The sequence below is a fragment of the Canis lupus genome, chromosome 32 (assembly GCF_011100685.1).
Source record: "Canis lupus familiaris isolate Mischka breed German Shepherd chromosome 32, alternate assembly UU_Cfam_GSD_1.0, whole genome shotgun sequence".
Classification (NCBI taxonomy): domain Eukaryota; kingdom Metazoa; phylum Chordata; class Mammalia; order Carnivora; family Canidae; genus Canis; species Canis lupus.
This window is the reverse complement of record NC_049253.1, coordinates 24,293,333-24,313,123: the sequence shown is the minus strand read 5'-3', so window position 1 is coordinate 24,313,123 and position 19,791 is coordinate 24,293,333. Positions and strand designations below refer to the sequence as shown.

Sequence of the window (19,791 nt, the reverse complement as noted above, 5' to 3'; positions counted from 1 at the left end):
TAAGAAGGGACTTCTGTCATTTTGCTATTTGTTTTCTTTGAGTCTTAGTTTACTGTCTCTCATTTTTTGTATCACCGTCTTCTTTTTTGTGAAGTTGTTTTTTGGGTAACATTTAAAATTTTATATTTTAACATTTAAACATTTAAATTCCTATCTCACTTACTTTTGTGTATGTTCCATAGCTGTTATCTTTGTAGTCACCACATGGATTATACTTAACATCCTAAAGTTATAACAGTCCACTTAAAATTTATACCTGCTGTACTTTAATAATGTATAAACACTCTGTTCCTGTCCTTTGTAACTCCATCCCCAGCTCTTTCAGTTGTTGATGCCACAAAATTACATTTATATTCATTGTGTGTCCCAGAATATAAACTAATATTTTTAAAAAATCTGTTAGTCTCTTAAATTATGTAGAAAACCAAACTTACAATAATACTATCTTCTACACTGATAATTACTTTTTATAAAATATATATTAGTGTCTTAAATTATGTTGAAATTTTAAAAATGGAGTTAAAAATTGTCATTACAATAATGCTGACTTTAATAATTGCCCATGTATTAACCTTTACCATGATATCTATTTCTTCATATGGCTTTGAGGTGCTTATGACATGTCTTTCATTTCAACCTGCAGGACTCCCTTTTGCTTTTCTTGCAGAGTAGGTCTAATGATAATGAATACTCTCAATGTTTATCTGAGTATATCTTAATTTTTACCTTAATTTTGCCTGCTGAGTCTGTCCTCCAAAAATTCTAATGAGAATGTTGATAATACTATTGAGGATGCCTTGCGTTATGAGTGTGTTCTCTCTTGCTGCTTTCAAGATTTTTTCTCTGTGTGTTTGGCTTTTGAAAGTTTGATTATAATGTTTTTTGGTGAGTCTCTTTGACTCTCTTTGTTGGAGTTCACTGAATTGCTTGGTTGTTTATATCTGTCTTTTACCAAATTTTGGACATTTTAAGCTAATCTTGCCGCAGTTATTCTTTCTTTTCCTTTCTTTCTTTCTTTTCCTTTGAGAATCCCACAATGTGTGTGTTGGTCTTCTTGATGTTGTCTCACAGGTCCCTTAGATTCTGTTCACTTTTCTTCAGTCCTTTTTTTTTTTCTTTCCTTCTTTTTTTCTCAGACTTGGTAATCTCCGTTGTTATATCTTTAAGTTCACTGACTCTTTCTTTTGCCAGCTCTTCGAGTCCTTCTTGGGAATTTTTCATTTCTATTCCTGTACTTTTCAGCTCCAGAATTTGTTTTTGTTTTCTCTTTAGGTTTTTTTTTTTTCCTCTCTTTAGGTTTTCAATACCTTTGTTGGTATTGTAATTTGCCCCTCCATTGTTTTCTTGACTTTATTCACATCTTTCTTTAGTTCAGTGATCATCTTTAAGGCAGCTGTTTTAAAATCTTTCTCTAATAGCCCTACCACTAGGTATTTTTTCTGGGATGATTTCTGCTGACTTAAATTTTTCCTTTAGGGCTTCTGAGTGTCTCAGTCATTTAAGCATCTGCCTTCAGCTTAGGTCATGATCTCAAGATCCTGGGATCCAGGCCCACATCAGGCTTCCTGTTCAGTGGGGAGCCTGTTTCTCCCTCTCCCTCTGCCTGCCATTCCCCTTGCTTGTGGTCTCTTTCTCTCTGTCCCTGTCAAATAAATAAATAAAATCTTTAAATTGTTCCATAAAATGGGCCATATTTTCCTCTTTTCTTCAAATACCATATGATTTTTTTTGTTGAAAATTGGTTATTCAACCAAAAAATAGAGTAACTCTGAGTAACTCTGAGTCACATTCTCCTTTTTTTTTTCTTAGAACTTGTTGTTTTTTGTTTCTGTTTTGTTTTTAATTATTATAGGTCATCTCCCTTTCAAGGATCTGCCTGAAATGTAAATTTAAGGTCTTTTCAGTTCTTGTCCCGACCTGTGTCTTTTTCTAGGCATGTACATTGACATTTTCAATTTTCCTGTATATATAGCTGCTTTTCAATGTCCTGGTTGGTAATTTTGGCTCCCAAAGGAGAAAAAGAATGAATAAAGGGGGAAAATATGAGTGGTGACTCTAAGTCTTTTGGAAGTCCCTTCAGCCAGAGAGGGAGGGGCTTGCAATAGTGAAGGGGAATGCGCAAGAGTGGTTCCCTGTCTCTTTTTCTACCTCAAAATCAGAAGCAACAGTCAGCCATCTGAGCCAGAGCACAGATCCCTTGTGTTTAGAGGGCAGAATTCTTTTTGCCTATCCTGGCTCCCATAAGCTGTATATGCAAGGTGTTCCTAGAAAGGCTTAAAATTATAGCTGCCTACCAAATGGCTAAGAGGTTAAAGATGGTTAGTTGTTACTGTCCTAAAGGCTGAAATTGACCAAAATTTACTACAGTTTATCCTCTAAGCCTTTCTTTGGAATTTGTAATCCTTTAATATATTTCAGACTTCCAAAATAGTTACATCAAACAGAATCTACCAATACAATTATTGTCTAGATAGGGAAACAAATTCCTTGTGCTTCCCATTCCACCATCTTCCCAGAATTCTCTGTAAATAGTGATATTTAAAAAAAAATATTTATTTATATATTTTGGAGATAGAGCATGTGTGCACATGCCAGTTGGGGCAGGGGCAGAGGGAGAGAATCTTCAAGCAAACTCGACACTTAGCATAAAGTCTTATATGGGGCTCAATCCCATGACCCATGAGATCATGACCTAAGCTGAAACCAAGAGTGAGTCGTTCTACTGAGTGTGCCACCCAAGTGCCCCAATAGTGCTATTTTAATAAAGAAAAAATATAGATTATTAATTTCTCAATATTTAGTGTTCTTTTAAAAATTACCAACAATTCTTATTAGAAGAGCTGATGTGTAATATTTATTCCCCAAACACTAGACTTACATAAAAATGCATAATCTATCCAGGGATGATCTATATTCCAACATAAAATGATTATGTTTAATATTAGCTTCCTATTACCTCCACATGGATGAGTCAGATTCCTTAAGCAGCCTACATTTCCTTTTGCTCCACAGACATCTGGGAAACATAGAGCAAAGTCAGATATTCAAGTGAAAATATCAGTTCATAGGTGCTTTGGGTTTCTGTATAACTTTACAAGAATTCCAAATGAAATAAGAATTCAAATGTCATTGGGGAGTTGGGCTGAGTAAAACGCCTGTCTTCAAATGAAGAACCCCTTCATGAATTTCACTTATCTCACACTGTGATGGAATGTTACTACATAAATTCCAACATAAATCCCTTTGTCTGAAATCATAGGAGATAATCATTGAAAATTTGGATTTTTGGTCTATGATTTGCTCTTATCTTAAGTTACTTTATGATAATATTTTGAGAAAAAATGAAAATATAAAGGTATCTACAATATATTTTTTTCAAAATATTATAATATACTTTCAAGTATTTATGTATAATCATTTTAATGGTTTGCATGTAATTTTATGTCTTTATATCTTTCCACACCATATCCCTAACTAATTCCTTCTGTGATCTTGGCACTATCTTCTTTGAACTGATTATCTATCTTTAAAACAAGAATGATGCTTACGTATAAACTAGATAATTATGGTGGATAAAGTGGAAGTTAATATTGTAATGTACTTCAGACTCAGAAAAAAGTGCTAAGTAATCTTTAGACACTGAGAGATAATGAACCTGTTAGTTTCTATACCTGGTCACAATTTGAATATTACATACCCAAGTAAATTATTAGAGGCCTTTAATATATAAATGACTTTGGCATTGTCATTCTATCAGATTCATTAGTCCCTTAAATGAAAAAAAATCTAATTCCTTAAAAAATGAAAGTCTAGAGATTCGTTCCGAACCCTGCATTTAAGAACATATCGAAGTGCATATGTTACCAGAGTCCACTTAACATTCCTCAAAAGTAACTGTAAAAATTGTCATTTAATCTAGTGTTTAAAAATTTACCTCAAATTAATTCATTATATATATGAGGCTATTGAAAAAGAAAAATTAAACATAAATTTGAGTAAAAATTGTGTAAATACTTGAACTAAACTACTCTTTAAATACTATAGCATAAATCATTGTGGTAAATATTGCATCTACAAAATTACACAAAAAATATTATTTGAAGACTTTAAAAAATGTTTTAGAATATTTTATTTATTTATTTATTCATGAGAGACACACAGAGAGTGAGGAAGAGAGAGAGAGAGACAGAGGGAGAAGTAAGCTCCCTGCAGGAAGCCCAATGTGGGACTCAATCCTAGACTAGGGATCACACCCTGAGCTGAAGGCAGATGCTCAATCACTGAGCCACCTAGGCGTCCCTTACTTTGTTTTTTTTTTTTTTTTTTTTTTTTTTTTTTTTTATGATAGTCACACAGAAAGAGAGAGAGACAGAGAGAGACAGAGACACAGGCAGAGGGAGAAGCAGGCTCCATGCACTGGAAGCCCAACGTGGGACTCGATCCCAGGTCTCCAGGATCGCGCCCTGGGCCAAAGGCAGGTGCTAAACCTCTGCGCCACCCAGGGATCTCCGTCCCTTACTTTTATAAGCTAGTCCTAGTTAATAAAACTTTCTCCAACAAAAAAATTATAAAGTATTTGAGAATTTTAACATTCAAATACAATTTTTATTGTGAAAGTCAAGAAAATAAAAATATTCCTATTATTTGATAATATAGAAATTTATAATAATGAGTATATTGCCATATATTAAGCTCACAATTTTTTTTAATAAAATAATTTTTATTGGTGTTCAATTTACCAACATACAGAATAACACCCAGTGCCCATCCCGTCAAGTGTCCCCCCTCAGTTTTTTAAGGAAGGTTTGAAACTGAGAGCTGTGAATTCTATGAGTCATTACTAGCTTTGGATTTGCAAAAGGTTAATTAATCTGAGCCTCATCTTTCATCAGAGGTTTTTCATCAAAACTGAATGACATAATACCAGTTAACCACTTAGTACAGTGCTTATTACTCACACATGTTAATTGCTTTCACTATTATTATTTCAATTATTATGAACTTGATAGAAACACAACAGATTAAAAATGTCTCTGATTCAAGGTAATATTTTCTAATTGTTCATGAATCTGGTGTATATCCAGCATTTCCTTTCCAATATTTAGAGTTATTGTTTTGATTTGCTTCTTTAGTCAGAGTGTGAAGGATTAGATAAGGTAAACTGAGGAAAATACATCTTTTGGTGAAAGGAGAAAGAGTTCTAAAAACCCTACTTCATGCCTGTCAGGATATCAGCACAGAACATATTGGTAATATTTCTGTTGAATGAGAAGGGACTTCGGAAAACATTTGTAATACAGAATTAATTTGTGGAAGATATCTCGATGTAATTAATATTATCTGGACAGATAGTTGTTTATCTGTGTATGTATGTATACATACACACATACTATCTTAATTGTAATAATATCCCACTGAAAGAGTATTCTAGATGCTCAATTAGAGATGCCAAATGGTATAGAAAATGCTTATTTCATTTGCTTACAATTCTGTTCATTTTTCTTGCTGTCTAAAAGTATGGAACACGTTTAACCTTGTTTCTTCCTTGAACTGAGAGCAATTTAAGTAGAGGGTGAAATACAGGGGAAATCTGATTTTTGAAGTGTTTATAATATCTTTTGTGCCTATTTGAAGTGTATGTACAATTTTTACTGACATAGTGTGTATATCATTAATAGATTATATATTTTTATATTAGTAGATGATATATTTTAACAAAAAAGTTTAAAGATCTTTTAATTTGGATATTTGTACAACACACAGCTAATGTATATACAGAGTGCATTATTTAAATAAAAAAAACCACCTACTTGTGAATAGTAGCATCTAAAACAATGAATATATACAATGATTTAACAAATCTGAATAGCTCTAAAGAACTATAATCCCTACTCTGACCACTCAGTTGTCCCAAAGCAGAGGGTTTTGCTTTTTTTCTTTATTTAACCTCATAAGTTAAATTGTTAATGCCTCTAGGGCAAATGCAATTCATTTTATGTGAAAATAGTCTTATGTTCAAGTTTTGCTTGATTCTTTAATTTTCAGTACTTCATAGCTTATAGTAAATGAATATGATATGTTAATCACCAGAGGTAATGCTAGTTTTTGAGTGTGTATATTTTTACACACAAACATAAGTACATATATAGATGAATGACATGGTGTATTATATATGTAATATATATATACATACATAAATATATCTGACATTATATGTATGTATGTTTTTTCCTAAAGTAAATGCTTGAAATGAAAAAGAAAGCATAATCTGGAAGAAATAGCTCCAAATTTGAAACTACCAAACCTAAATTCCTTCTCCATTCCTTATAACTTTTGGCTGTGTAATTTTGTTCAAATCACTTAAACTCTTTTCACTATATTTTCTGAAGAAATGGAGTTTGTGTATACCACCTTTAAGATTTATTTCAGCTATAAGTCTATGAAATCTCCAGTTGCCCAGTTCCATTGTCAACTTTAATATGTTCTGATTCAACATGTAATAGATTTCAACTGCCTTGTCGGCAAATTATTTGTTAAGAAACAAAGAGGCTTGATTTTAATTATCTGTGTTGAGGGAAGGATATTTTGAGGGGTGGTTTGCTGGATGCATGGATGTATGGGAAAGAAAAAAGAGAAGAGGAAAACATGCACAGAGGGCAAAGCCAAGAGAGTATATTCTGTTGCCTCAAAGAAAAATAAAGAGTCATTTCATAGGCACTTTTGAAAAGTTTATTCCTTTTTTTAAAAAGATTTATTTATTTATTTATTTATTTATTTATTTATTTATTTATTCATGAGAGACACCGAGAGAGAGGCAGAGACAGAGGCAGGAGGAAGAAGCAGGCTCCATGCAGGGAGCCCGATATGGGACCTGATCCCGGATTCTGGGATCATGCCCTGAGCCAAAGGCAGACACTCAACCGCTGAGCCACCCAGGTGTCTGCTTTCAATTTTTAGAATTATTTATTTTAAAGTTTTTTTTTTTGTAATTAGTTATATGAAATGTGATATACAGATCTAAGAATCCCAACTGTAGAAAAATTTCAAGACATATATCAAAACATTTCTCAATATTTTTAGGGAAAACTCTGAGCGAGATGAAGACATTTTCCTCCATTATCTTACCAGCTGAACAATGTTTCCTCCACTTGCCGCTTATATGTATAAGAAAAAAATTAAATATTCAAACTAAAAATACAAGTGCATGATTAATACCTTGCTGAATAATTTGAGTATTCTGGAGTCATGATAATGCCTGTGATAATAAATTCACTGGCAAGTACATTAGAAAGTCTACTTTTATTTTAATTTAGAGTTAGTTGTAACTCAATTTTTTACTCCTGTCTTTGAATCTAGTTATCCTGTTTTATAATATTGTGTCCAACCAAACATAAACAAAGACTTATCAATTACTATTTCTTGACTATCTAATATATCCAGTGCCCTGTTATACACTGAAAGTATAAAAATACTTTTATATATTTTATATAGTTGCTATAATTTCTATGCTAGTGAGACAAGCATCCATCCATCCATGATGGAGACAATACCCTGAATAAAGGCTTGAGGGTAAAAATGCTTCTAAGCTTAATTTCTTAAAGCTTCTAATGTTTTTGAGAATTATGGTAAAAAAGCTTCTAAGCTTTAATTTCTTAAACCTTCTAATGTTTTTGAGAATTATGGAGTTGATCAGGTTAGTTGCTTCTAATAATGTTTGATTTAGCAAACATATTTGTAAATATTAATTTGTGTAAAATAATTTTATAGTATAAAATACTGACTTGTACAGAACACTCTACACAACAAGCAAAAAAGATGACATCAGGGTAGTTTTAACATTACCATAAACTGTAATTCTTTACTTTCTAAGATATAAGAAGACAAGTAAACATGATGTAGCTTGTATTTAAAAACATATATGTGAGATGCATTGGTGACTCGGTTGGTTAAGTGCCCAACTATTAATTTCAGCTCAGGTCATGATCTCAGGGTTGTTGGATCAAGCTCCAAGATGGTCTTCATGCTAAGTCTGCCTGGGATTCCATCTCTCTTCACTCTGCCTCTCCCCCTTACATGCTTTTTCTCTCTCTCTTTCTCTCTCTCTCTAAGTAATTTTTTTAGAATCTCTTTTTAAAATATTTTATTTATTTATTCATGAGACACACAGAGAGAGGCAGAAACATAGGCAGAGGGAGAAGCAGGCTTCCTGTGAGGAGTCTGATGCGGGATGCGATCCAGGACCCCGGGGTCATGACCTGAGCCAAAGGCAGGTGCTCAACCACTGAGGCACCCAGGCATCCCTAAAAATAAATAAAATAATTAAAAACATAATAAAACATGTATGCACCTGGCTTGTGTATGTCACTCTCTTTGTATAAGGATAAGAAAAGCCTTTATCCCCCCTCATGGATGGAACAGATCATCAGTCCCTATAATGGACATGACTGATTACAAATTGGTATAATGGGAATATTTAGGAGGTGTTTCTTATCTGCTTTAGTGCTTGGTTATTCTTCCTTCCATTTTGACCAGTGTGAATTGTAGTGTATAATCTGCTGATCACGTTGTGTGTGTGTGTGTGTGTTAAGTGGTGGAAGAATTATTTCATCCTCACAATAAGTTTAATCTGCATTTCTCCTCAAGGTTGTAAAATTAAACTAAAAAAAAAAAACTAAACTAAAAACTAAAAAAGAAATAAAGGTCATAAAAATAGCTGAGAAAGAACAAGATGCTGCGACATCATGTTAACTCTATAGTTAGGAATGTTGCATTTGAGGAACTTTATAAATTTCAGAAAAAGCAAATCTAAGATATTTGATACCAGATTAGGCTGGTAATATATGTGTATAGATAGAAAGGATAAGGAGATGGCATTCCTATGCTACTGAAAGTGCATGAAATAAGAAAAGAACCATTTTTGTGAGGTTCTGCCTGTGGATCTCACTGAGCTGTTTTCAAAATACTTGTGCTTAATACAAAATGCTGCATATACTCTTTTGGTTAAAAGCCAAATCTAAGATGCAATTTTATAGGTAAAGGAAAAAGTAAACAAGTAACTGGATCTGAAGTGTTAATAGTATTTCTTGTTGTTTGGTTATACTCTGTACAGTAAGATGAAACGTTTCTTCTCTGTACTTCCTGCTGTTTGCAGAAAGATGAACTGCTTCTTTTGTGTGTTTCCTTCAGTGTATCCTAATTCAGCATGGAATGACTAAGTCGCTATCATTTCTATAGGTTTCATATATATATATATGATTTTATTTTATTTATTCATGAGAGAGAGAGATGCAGAGACACAGTCAGAGGGAGAAGCAGGTTCCATGTAGAGAGCCTGCCGTGGGACTTGATCCCGGGTCTCCACGCCCTGGAGTGAAGGCGGCGCTAAACCGCTGAGCCACCCAGGCTGCCCTATATTTTGATTATATTAATAAAATATTAAAATACCCTGACTGGGCACCTGGGTGGCTCAGTTAATTAAGCATCTGCCTTCAGCTCAGATCATGATCCCAAAGTCTTGGTATCAAGCCCTGAGTCGGGCCCTCTCCTCAGTGCGGAGCCTGCTCTCCCTCTGCCTTTGCCTGGCAGTCCACCTACTTGTGCACTCTCTCTCTTTCTCTCTCTGTCAAATAAACAAATAAAACAAAATAAAAATCCTGACTAATAGATATATAATAATATAATTAAGGAATACTTTATATATCAATTTAAAAAATTATTCGTCCTTTCCCATGCTCTTAGCCTCAGCAGATAAAGTATACTTAGGAAATAGAAAGCAAGGGCTTGAAGAGGCTGTTCAAAGTTAGTAAAATCCATACAAATTTATAAAAGAGCAGAGACAAAAGAAAGCTAGGTTCACACAAAAAGCCTGTTAGACACTCTGCCTTCTCTAGTGAAAGTTAATAATTGTCTCCCCATCCTGAGGCCACCTAAGATGAAGAGGCAAAAGTAACCTGCCACACTTGTCAGAAATGGACAAAGTTCATCCTTGCTTTATCATGTATTGACTATAATAATGCATGTTTAATATCATGATCTGTCTTTCATTAGAAGGCTTTGGGCTTCAGTCATAAATGCATAAAATCAGCAGAAGTGTCATATAAAATGTCTGCTTCTATGTATACATATGAGTATAGATATAAACATATGTATATTTGTGTCTGTATATATAGCTTATGTCTATCTTTCTATATGTGTGTACATAGTACCTGTATTGTATTTACATATGGAAAAAAATACATTTTAATAAACACAATTTTATTTTTGTATTTACACACTACAAAGAATATTATAATCAAGAACAATATTATGTGTAGGGAGATACGTATGTGGATATGTATGTGTAGTCATTTCTTTATTGTGTTATTGACCCTGGGATGTATGTCTTTTTTTACCCAGAGGAAATTCATTTCGTTCACTCAAAAAGGCAAAAAGTACATTGTCCCAGTATTTATATTTTAAAAATAGACAATTTAAAAATGTGTTCCTGCTTAGAACTAGCAGAATCAGAATGAACACAAATAAAGCATATGTGGCCATATGGGAAAGAATCTCCCAGATTTTCAATGAAGCCCTCATAAAATACTTTTATTTCCTATGGGTAGAATTTCTGAAAGGCACTATCCTATAATGATTTAGAGCAGACATTGGAGTCAAGACTCTGGCCCTTGTTCCTTTGAAATATTCCTTGCACTGAAACTTAATTTTCATAACTGTATGTATATATAGTAGTATGTGTATCACATAATAATTTTAAGGATTGAATGAGATTCTGCAGTATAGAAAAATGATTATTAGAAAATGTTAAGTACTGTTTGGATTACAGCATTTAAAAATAAGAAAACGCTAAGATTTATCGAAAATTTACTATTCAGTTAGCAAAATTTATTTACATTTTACATGGATAATCTTACTTAATGCAGTTAATAACCCTTACAGATAGATACTATTATTAGATTTTACAGATGATGAATTGAGGGTTTAGAATTTGAATCCCATGTTCAAGATCCTATGCTTAACAAGCGGCGGTCAGAATTTGAAATCAATTTACTCCTAGAATGTGTTTAACCAATACCCTGCTGACATGCAATCATTCAAATAGAAGTTAGCTACAACTCTTATCATCATTATTATTGTATGTGAGTGTACAGGCCATAATTATCCACTAGGATTTTTGTTAATTCTTCATGGAGTATTTCCCAAATTACCTCTCTCAAAGGCTTGTATGTGTCTAAATTTTCTATAAATATTATTAAATTTGCTACCATAAAAGATACTTAAACCCTTGTTCAAAATAAAAAGAAAGGAAGTAAAAAGAAAAATGAAAAATAAGTTAAGATCACAATAGAAGTCTGATTTCCTTTACACTGTGTGAATGGCTCTCAAGAAGTTTCCTGATTTTATCTCCTATTATTTAGAAAAATATTCTTCAAACTATGAACTCCTAAAGATACCATGATACGAAACATCTAAAGTATTAGCCACTTTGTTCTGCAAAAGCTTTTTGGACTTACATTGTCTTTCAAAGCTTTTCCTGAAATAACACTTTGATGTACTATTCATCATTTCCATTTGGAAGAAGTAACTACATTCCTGCTTAGCTATTACACTGCTTCCAGTACAGTGTGTTTCAGTAATAAATAAAGTGCATGCTTTAAGTGGAAGTATACATTTTTCAAATATATATGTCTCTGGCATATTTCCAGAAAGTATGACAGGATGTTTATGTTATTGTTTAATGGCAACACTCACTTCTTTCTAGGAGCAATTTTTGATGAATCTGCCAAAAAGGATGATGAGGTGTTTCGCACAGCAGTTGGTGACCTCAACCAGAATGAAGAGATTTTACAAACTGAAAAAATCACATTTTCGGTGACATTTGTTGATGGAAGCAACCCTTTCCAAGCAGTTCAAGAAGGTAAGGTCTAACAGCAGTTCAGTTTTTATTTTGTTTGTGTTTTGGTTCAATTTAAATGGCGATAAAATTAGATTTGTAAAAGGCCATCAACATGGACGTCATTTTTGCATCTTTGCTGCATTGCTTTTCTTCAACAATGCTTTTTGTAGATGTTAATCCTGAATTCTGCTTCTGAAGGGGCAGGGTGTGGAAAGTTGTTTTAATTGAAGTATATGTGACAATGAACATAGTATTTCCAGGAAAAGCTTTATAATATTTTATGACCGCAGTGTACATTAAGTACTCCTTAAAACTATGACTTTCTATCTAAATTTTTAGCTTTGACTTTTTTGAGATAATGGCCACCTTGAGTGTCCTTACAACATATGATGGCATTTTCAGTGTATTCATGACAAATGCATTGGTGGAAAGAAAACTTGTAGGCACTACATGCAAATCAAAGATTTAGCACTGGGGTAATTTTTATACTCTCTACAGTATGCCAAATATTAAAGCATTTGCCTCCATTCTCTCTGTATAGTTGAGTGAATTTACATTTTTCATAGGGACAAATCATACAAATACAGATAATTTTTATTATACTGGAATGGTCATTTGTATGAATGAAAGTTTTGATTGAAAGATTTACGAGTAATAGAATTTTATTTTTGATGCTCTAATTCTAATGAAATAGCCTTTTGATTGGCAAAGCACTCATTGTTCATGAAATTATTTGCTGCTAATCTAGTTTATGTTTTATTGTGACAATGTATTTAGACTAAAGATACCAATACAAAGTTTAGTCAAATGAAGCACTTGTTTCATTAAAAAAATTAAAGCAGGTTTGGCAGAAGAAAAGACAGACAAAATATTAAAAGTACTAAAGTTTGGCAGGAAAGTTTTAGAGACAAATATTGAAAGGATAAGGAAAATAAATATAAATGTTTTTGAAAATATAAAGAAGAAAAAGCCTTTCATCTAATGTTGCATCTGCATGATATACAGGAAACCTTTACTGGAATATGCTTTTGGCCAGTAGCATTGGCTACTGTTGAACTTATTTATATTTACTTGTGTCAGTAAAAGAACACGTAGAATGATGCGATGTAATGAATTTTCCTTCTTAATAACTTGATTGAGTGAAGAAGTATTATTTTATTGAAATGAATAGAAGCGTTTTAGTAAGAGATACTTTTGCAAAGAATATGATGCTTATTATGATAGAGAGTCTTGATATTTGATAATATATGCCAATTTAAAAAGTTTAATGAAAAAGTTTAATAAAGACATCTAGTTATTTTTATTTTAAAATAAAATTGTTATGGAAATATAGGATCTGCAAAAAGTATGTGTTGGTAAATTTTCTGTTGAAACACTTAAAAATGTTAATTTAATATTATAATTCATAAAGCAAAATGTGAAATAATAAAGTAGAATTTGAGGAAAGCCCAATAATGTAAAAGAATATAATTCATTTGACTCTTAATTTTAATGACTGGAATGAGAGCAGGAAAAAAATAAGGACAGATCTATTTTCGTGTTTTTCTTCTGATCACCTATTAATAATTATAAATTAACTTTGAAGACATGCTAAAATATCCATTCCTTTTAAAACTGCAATTTGAGAAGTTTGGAAATAAATAAATGAAGACAACATAATGGATAGAAGGGAATTACAAAGTCTGAATAAATACCTCCCTCACGCCTCTTTTAGAGACTACGATTTGAAAAGTGAAGACAATTTTTAAAATACCACAATTAATCTGTTCACATATTGCTTTGTGTAGCCATTCTGCTGCCAGCTCAATTCTGGAAGCAAAAATCTCTCTCAAAAAGAACTGCTGTGACTTGAAAGAATTTGTGGTGCATAAAGCAAATTAAGAGAGGAAATAAGTTTTAAGTTTCAGAGATAGAAACCGCTAGATATTTGTCAAGAAAGAAGAAAGAGCTTGACAGTATGCTTGATGGTTTCTGATACTAACAGGATGTTCTAGACCAGTTATTTTGATGGTCTGCTCTAGGTAATGAACCTGAAATAAGTTCTAGGATGCACTGGAACTACTTTGTTTCCACATTCAATATGAAGAAAGATCTTGGCTAATTTTAGAAATAAAAATAATACTTTCTAGAGCTCTTTCTGTAATTGATTGGTTTGGGAAAAAAGGGTAAAATATTCACCTGAAAAAGAATAAATAATTCAGGGGTATTTCATTAAATGTTTTGAGAAAGTAACTTAGGAGAAAAAAAACCCTCAGTTGTGCCATCGAGAATGGCCAGTTTTTCTATGATCCTGTCTTTGCTGCAATACCATTAAAATCTATAACACACAGTCTTAAATCAGCTTCTTTTTTACATTCTAAAGAAGGGCAAAGATTCAATGATAGTTATTATTGATTTTTTACACATTAGCACTCCTGTTGAACTTCTAAAAAATTCATGGTTTTGAGTTTTTTTTTTTTTTATTTGTTTGAATTTGAAAATCTGATCCTTGAACAAGCAGCATCATCAAGGATATAGGTATTTGGTAATAATAAAGAAGAAAACTAATAATCTGAAATCCTCAATTTATTATTAGAATTTCTTCTAGCCAGCCACATTTAGGAAATGACTTTTATTTTTACAAATTTAATATTTTTGTTTGCTTTATCTTTCTACTATCAGCATTTAATGAGAGAAGGATTTAAAGATAAACAACTTATTAACACTTAAATAGGGTTAGAATATTGGTGCTATTAAAATCCTCCTTTGTAGCTTTGGTTACAGTAAGTTTTGCATTGTAATAATTATTTTTAATAATGAATATTTAATAATTACTTTTACAATGAGTTTCTAGATGAAGATATCTTGGTTATAACACAGGATTGATACTCCTTTCTCTGGAGATCAATGATTATATCGATTATCTTTCTCATTATCCTTTAACATTAATCTCAGCACTATTAGGTAAATGAAATATAGTAAGTAAATTCCTGTTTTTAGAAAAGTAATCTGGAATTAAACTATTATTTATCTTTTGTCCTCTGAGTTGTGGAATGTTAATTAGGGGCAAAGAATTTTTCATTCCTTAACTTGGTATAATTATTTTTGTCACTTTTTGGGCAGGCAGTATGTAGACTATTTTGGTAGCTGGGCTAAAGATATACAAAAGGAAAATAAAATCATATGGATTAGTTTTGAAAACCTTGAAAAATATACCGGTGGAAAATTATATTAACCTTAGGTGAATGTTTTTCCAAATAGATGAAGTAATTGAGAGCAGTGTGGTTAAGTAATTCTCCCACATGGTGCGAGTGTATAGCAAGAGAAAGAACTAAACCAAACCCTTCATACCACTGGCTTAGTATTTTTGTATATCTGCTAACCATATGTACATGAGAGAGAACACGCAATTTGTTTTAGGAATTCAGTAAGTACTCTGGAGAATAGAAAATTGTAGTAGATTTATGTTTTGATAGGTACTATTAATGTTCATGGGTTTTAGATAGCATGGAATAGTAAAAATTGTCCAATCTAGTTGATCAATCCTAGTTGATAACATAAATTACTCTTGTTCTTTCATCCTTGGTTTTCTCATCTATGAATAATGAAAAACTCAAACACGATGCATTTTTAAGTAGTTTCATCTCTATAGATGAATTGTTTCATGACTCTGATTATAGAAATGATAATTACTTAGTTTTTCTTTAGCGATGACTGAACTCGATGAAATTGTCTCATGGTTTTTCTGTGGCCTACTTCAAAATAAATTAATAGGATATATGATACCTGTCCTTGGTTCTGCTATCTCATATAACTATTCATTGCAACGTAAAGAAATCATAATCACCACAATCTAGAAAGGGCCTTTTGCAGATTCAGGTGACATGATCAATACAGCTTTTGCTTGGTTAGTTTCCTTACTCCTCCCTTATAGATTGTTGTCTGTGTGTCATCTATAAACTGGCTAAAACATAGATGCATAAATGTGTGGTGTGAAATACACTGATTTTCTCTACTGAAAGCAATAACAATTGTTGATATTGTTGGCTCCTAGTTGAGACTAACACCACTGTGGTCTGTGAAAGGTGAGGATTTATAAAAAAATAAGGTTAGGGGAAAACAAAGGGATAACATTTGTAAAAATGTTCACATAGGAAGTTGTATGCAGAAATAAGAATTCATGACTCTTACAATCATTGGATATATCAGGCAGGCTATAAAACAGCATCTATTGGTATTGAATGGCAAGATTCAGTTAAAACCTTTTAAAATATTTTCTCTTATTAGAAAACTCCTAAAAAAAAAAGAAAACTCCTAAAAATGAAATGTACATAGTGATAAGAGTTTAAGGGCAGAATTATACTGTAGCATCACAAATAATTCTATTTGAAAGAAAAAAGGGCACCTATCTTAATTATTCTTATTTATGTTTTATCACAAACCATTTTAAATAAAATAGTTATAAATGCTGTTTTTAAAATAAAAAGCAGTAATGGTTAACATTGTTCATCATCTAAAGTTTCAGCCTGGTCCACCTTCAAATTACTCCTTTGTATATCCAACATGAATATTAATTGTTCTCAAAAAGTCTTTTGTAAAAAATAAACATCTTACTTTAATACGGTGATAATTTTAGTCAAATTTGCCTCATATATCTTCAAAGTAAAATTCAGTATAAAACAATGTGGCTTCTTTTATTTATGGTTTGTGGAATTAGTCTTATTTCCTTCTAGTTATATATAAATGACACATGTTTTGTATCATGTGTGTAAAGGGGTAACAGGAAATCAGTGGAGCCAAAAAAGTATGTAAGAAAGTATAACTAGGGAAATGTACTTCTCCAAAATACATCACCATTTGCTATGAATATTTGCTATGAATATTTCTGGTGCCATAGGCTAAATCTGAATAGTCTTGTTCAAAGAATGTGTAAATGTAAAAGATGATTTATGTGGCTGCTCTGTTTGATGCTTTATTCCAAGGCATAGTCACATAATTTATATTTCTCTCAGTTTTAATAAGACATATTCATTGTGATAAAAAATCTGCTAATTTGGAAATGTTTAGATAGTATTCTGCAGCTTTCCTAGGATAGGGCTGCAGTGTGTATGCTTCATCAGCCTGTGTTTTTTGGACCAATTTTGATAGCTTCAATTCCAGCTTATTTTCTGAATTGCCTGTCAATAAATTGAACTTGAGGATTGATTGGATCCAACAGGCCAAGAAATAAAATCTGAACGTAATGTGGCACAATTCTGCTCTTTTGGTCATTTTTTAATTCATTTTTTCATCCCATCTTTCCTTCCCATATCAAAACAAGTGTTATGCTTTGAATCACAGTCTCTAGGCCGAGTACTCAGTATAACTGATCCCCAGACATTTATGCAAAGGGGTGGAAAGAAGAGATGCTGCAGCTTACTGGCCATCTCCAGACATCCACACATCAAGAGGGATATTGGATGTCCATTCATTAGCTCTCTGGACCATCAGTTTCCCTCCACAAGTCTGGGATATTTAGTGATCCACTCCCGAGTCTTGGGTCACCTTTCCTTTCTACCTGCCACATTCTAAGGACTGGCTAAAAAGATCTGGAATCAGAATCTTCCTAGTTTGTCATCTTTAGTACTAACCATCAGTGTGATACTAAGCATCTGAATTCTATATCTGTTAGGAACAATACCAGCATGCATTATTTTAAGCATCTCACAGTAACCCTTTTCATTGAAGAATTGCCCATCAAGAAGAATTAAAATAGAATATGCTTAGAATCTAATTTCAAGAGTACTCAGTCCAATCAATCTATCCAAGTACTCTTAAAATGCCTAGTACTGTTCCAGGATTGGGACAGACCTGACAGGAGATTTTAAAGGAAATACAGGATGCAGCATTAGGACTGTGGGAAGCTTTAAAAATGTACTTAGGGAGGGCTGTGAACTTTTAAAGCATGAACAGTCATTATGCCTTCTACCTGTAACTTGGGTTTTTAATTATGTTAATCGTAAAAAGGAACAAGACATTATAACTTTTTAAAAATATTTACTTTTCAGAAAATCGAAGGAATATCTTTCTTAAGGAAATCCATTATTTTTTAACTTAATGAAGATACAAATTTATGGCTTGATCTTTATTTTCTGTGATTTATTCTTGTGTCTTATATTGGTAAGCCTTTCCCTTATCTCATTCAACATTATGCTCTTAAGGTAACAGATCTACTGCGGATAGATTGAAAATCTGTATCATAATTTTATAGCCTTTTTACTTTGAAGTCTTTTACCTCCATATCTACAGTTGTGCACTCTTGTGTAAGTTACCTCATAAAAAATATATTTTAGCTACATGTGGTGCTCTGGATCTTGTTTTATTTAGAAGAATCTTTAGCAGCTTTCTATAAAGGCTGTGTTTAACAGAAGTAAAGATTTATTTTTTTGTTGTTGGCTAAGTGTTCTTTCTCCCTACCAAATATTTTTCACACAGTAATAGCAGACCACTTTCTTCTCTTTCAGCCTTTTCAGCATGCTTATGGCAGCATAATTCAGTCTTTAATCGGTCTTTTACGATACTGACTTGGTAAAAAAATCACCTATATGTCTTAAAGTAACTCTGAATATATGGTTTATTAGATTAAAAACCACGCTTACCTACATCCTGTAGTTGTTATGAGTCCATTGTATAGTCATAAAAATAGTTTAAGTTCACATTAAAGATGACTTTACTATATTCAGAATTTTTAAACCATTACCAGTATTATTGATATCAGTGTTTCAAATGAAATAGTCTACATGCTTTAATCTAGAACAAAAAGTGACCTGATTTTTAAATTATTTTAATATTTAACACCTATTTTTTTTTCATGTCCTTGGCAAGTGTTGTGTGAGGTTTATGGGAATTGTACTATGTGTGGTCTTTTACTATTCATGCAATATTTTGTTGAATTGCCTTGTAATTTTCAAAAGAATTATCACTGAAACACTCTTTTTGAAAGGAACACGCACAAAGCCAATGTACACTAGGAAATTGCATTTTCTGGGAAAGGAAGAGAATGAATCAACAAGTACTTTTTGGGTGCCTGTAAGCATTCAGACTTGAGCTATTACTCAGCATAACGCTGTGCTCGCCACTGGCTGCCCTGCAGTTTTCCATGGTTAGGTTGACCTTTATTACATGTATTAGGTCCTGACCTGTATGTTCTCCTCTTCCTTTTACCCTCCCACTATAGTACTCTTTTTAAACTCCTTATTCAAATTATTTTAATCTTCAAGTCTCAGTATTGTGCTGTATACACTCAGCATATCTACATTTCATTTAGTTTTATATTTCTTAAATTTGATGCCATTTATTCTGCTTGGGGAAAAACATGGAAATTATATTCATGGGTCATGGAATTAAATAATTCTGTCTTTGTATGAATTCTGCTCCATCTTTTATCATCTTTGGGATCTTAGGCACACCTAATATCTCTGAGCTTCAGTTTCTTCATATGTAGAATTGGGCTAAATACATATTTCATTAGGATCGCTAGGATTATGTGAGTATTATATGATGATTTTGTGGGGTTGTCATTACGGGATGCAGGTTTCTCTACTAATATAAATACATGCCAATAATAGTGGAGTGGATGATTTAGTACTATTTTATGTGTCCATCAGTAAATTTCTATTGCTCCCTGACCAGACCTTACCTTTTCAAACACCCTTTACCATATGTATTGGTGTTTCCCATGGATACCACTGAACTGAGTAGCCTTGTCATCTGCCTTGTCAGCACCTTTTCCCCACCGCCCCCCATCCCCTCCAATGAGTGTTTCCCCATCAAGATCCTGAATGCTGGGGTTGTAAAAATATAGAAATTAAATGCTTCTGCTTTTTTTTCTTTCTCCTGGGCTAGTTCTGCTAGTCAGCAGAGGAAGATGAGAATTATAT

General features: G+C 32.6%; 1 protein-coding gene across 3 annotated transcripts in view; it reads left to right on the top strand.

Annotated features, from left to right (window-relative positions):
- The window catches only part of GRID2 (glutamate ionotropic receptor delta type subunit 2), a 1,471,756-nt gene that overhangs the window by 294,806 nt on the left and 1,157,159 nt on the right, over window positions 1-19,791 (top strand). For all 3 annotated transcript variants that reach the window (XM_038582129.1, XM_038582130.1, XM_038582128.1), the window contains exon 2: window positions 11,759-11,914. In XM_038582129.1, the coding sequence (XP_038438057.1) occupies window positions 11,759-11,914 (156 nt within the window). The remainder of the gene's footprint in view (window positions 1-11,758; window positions 11,915-19,791) is intronic.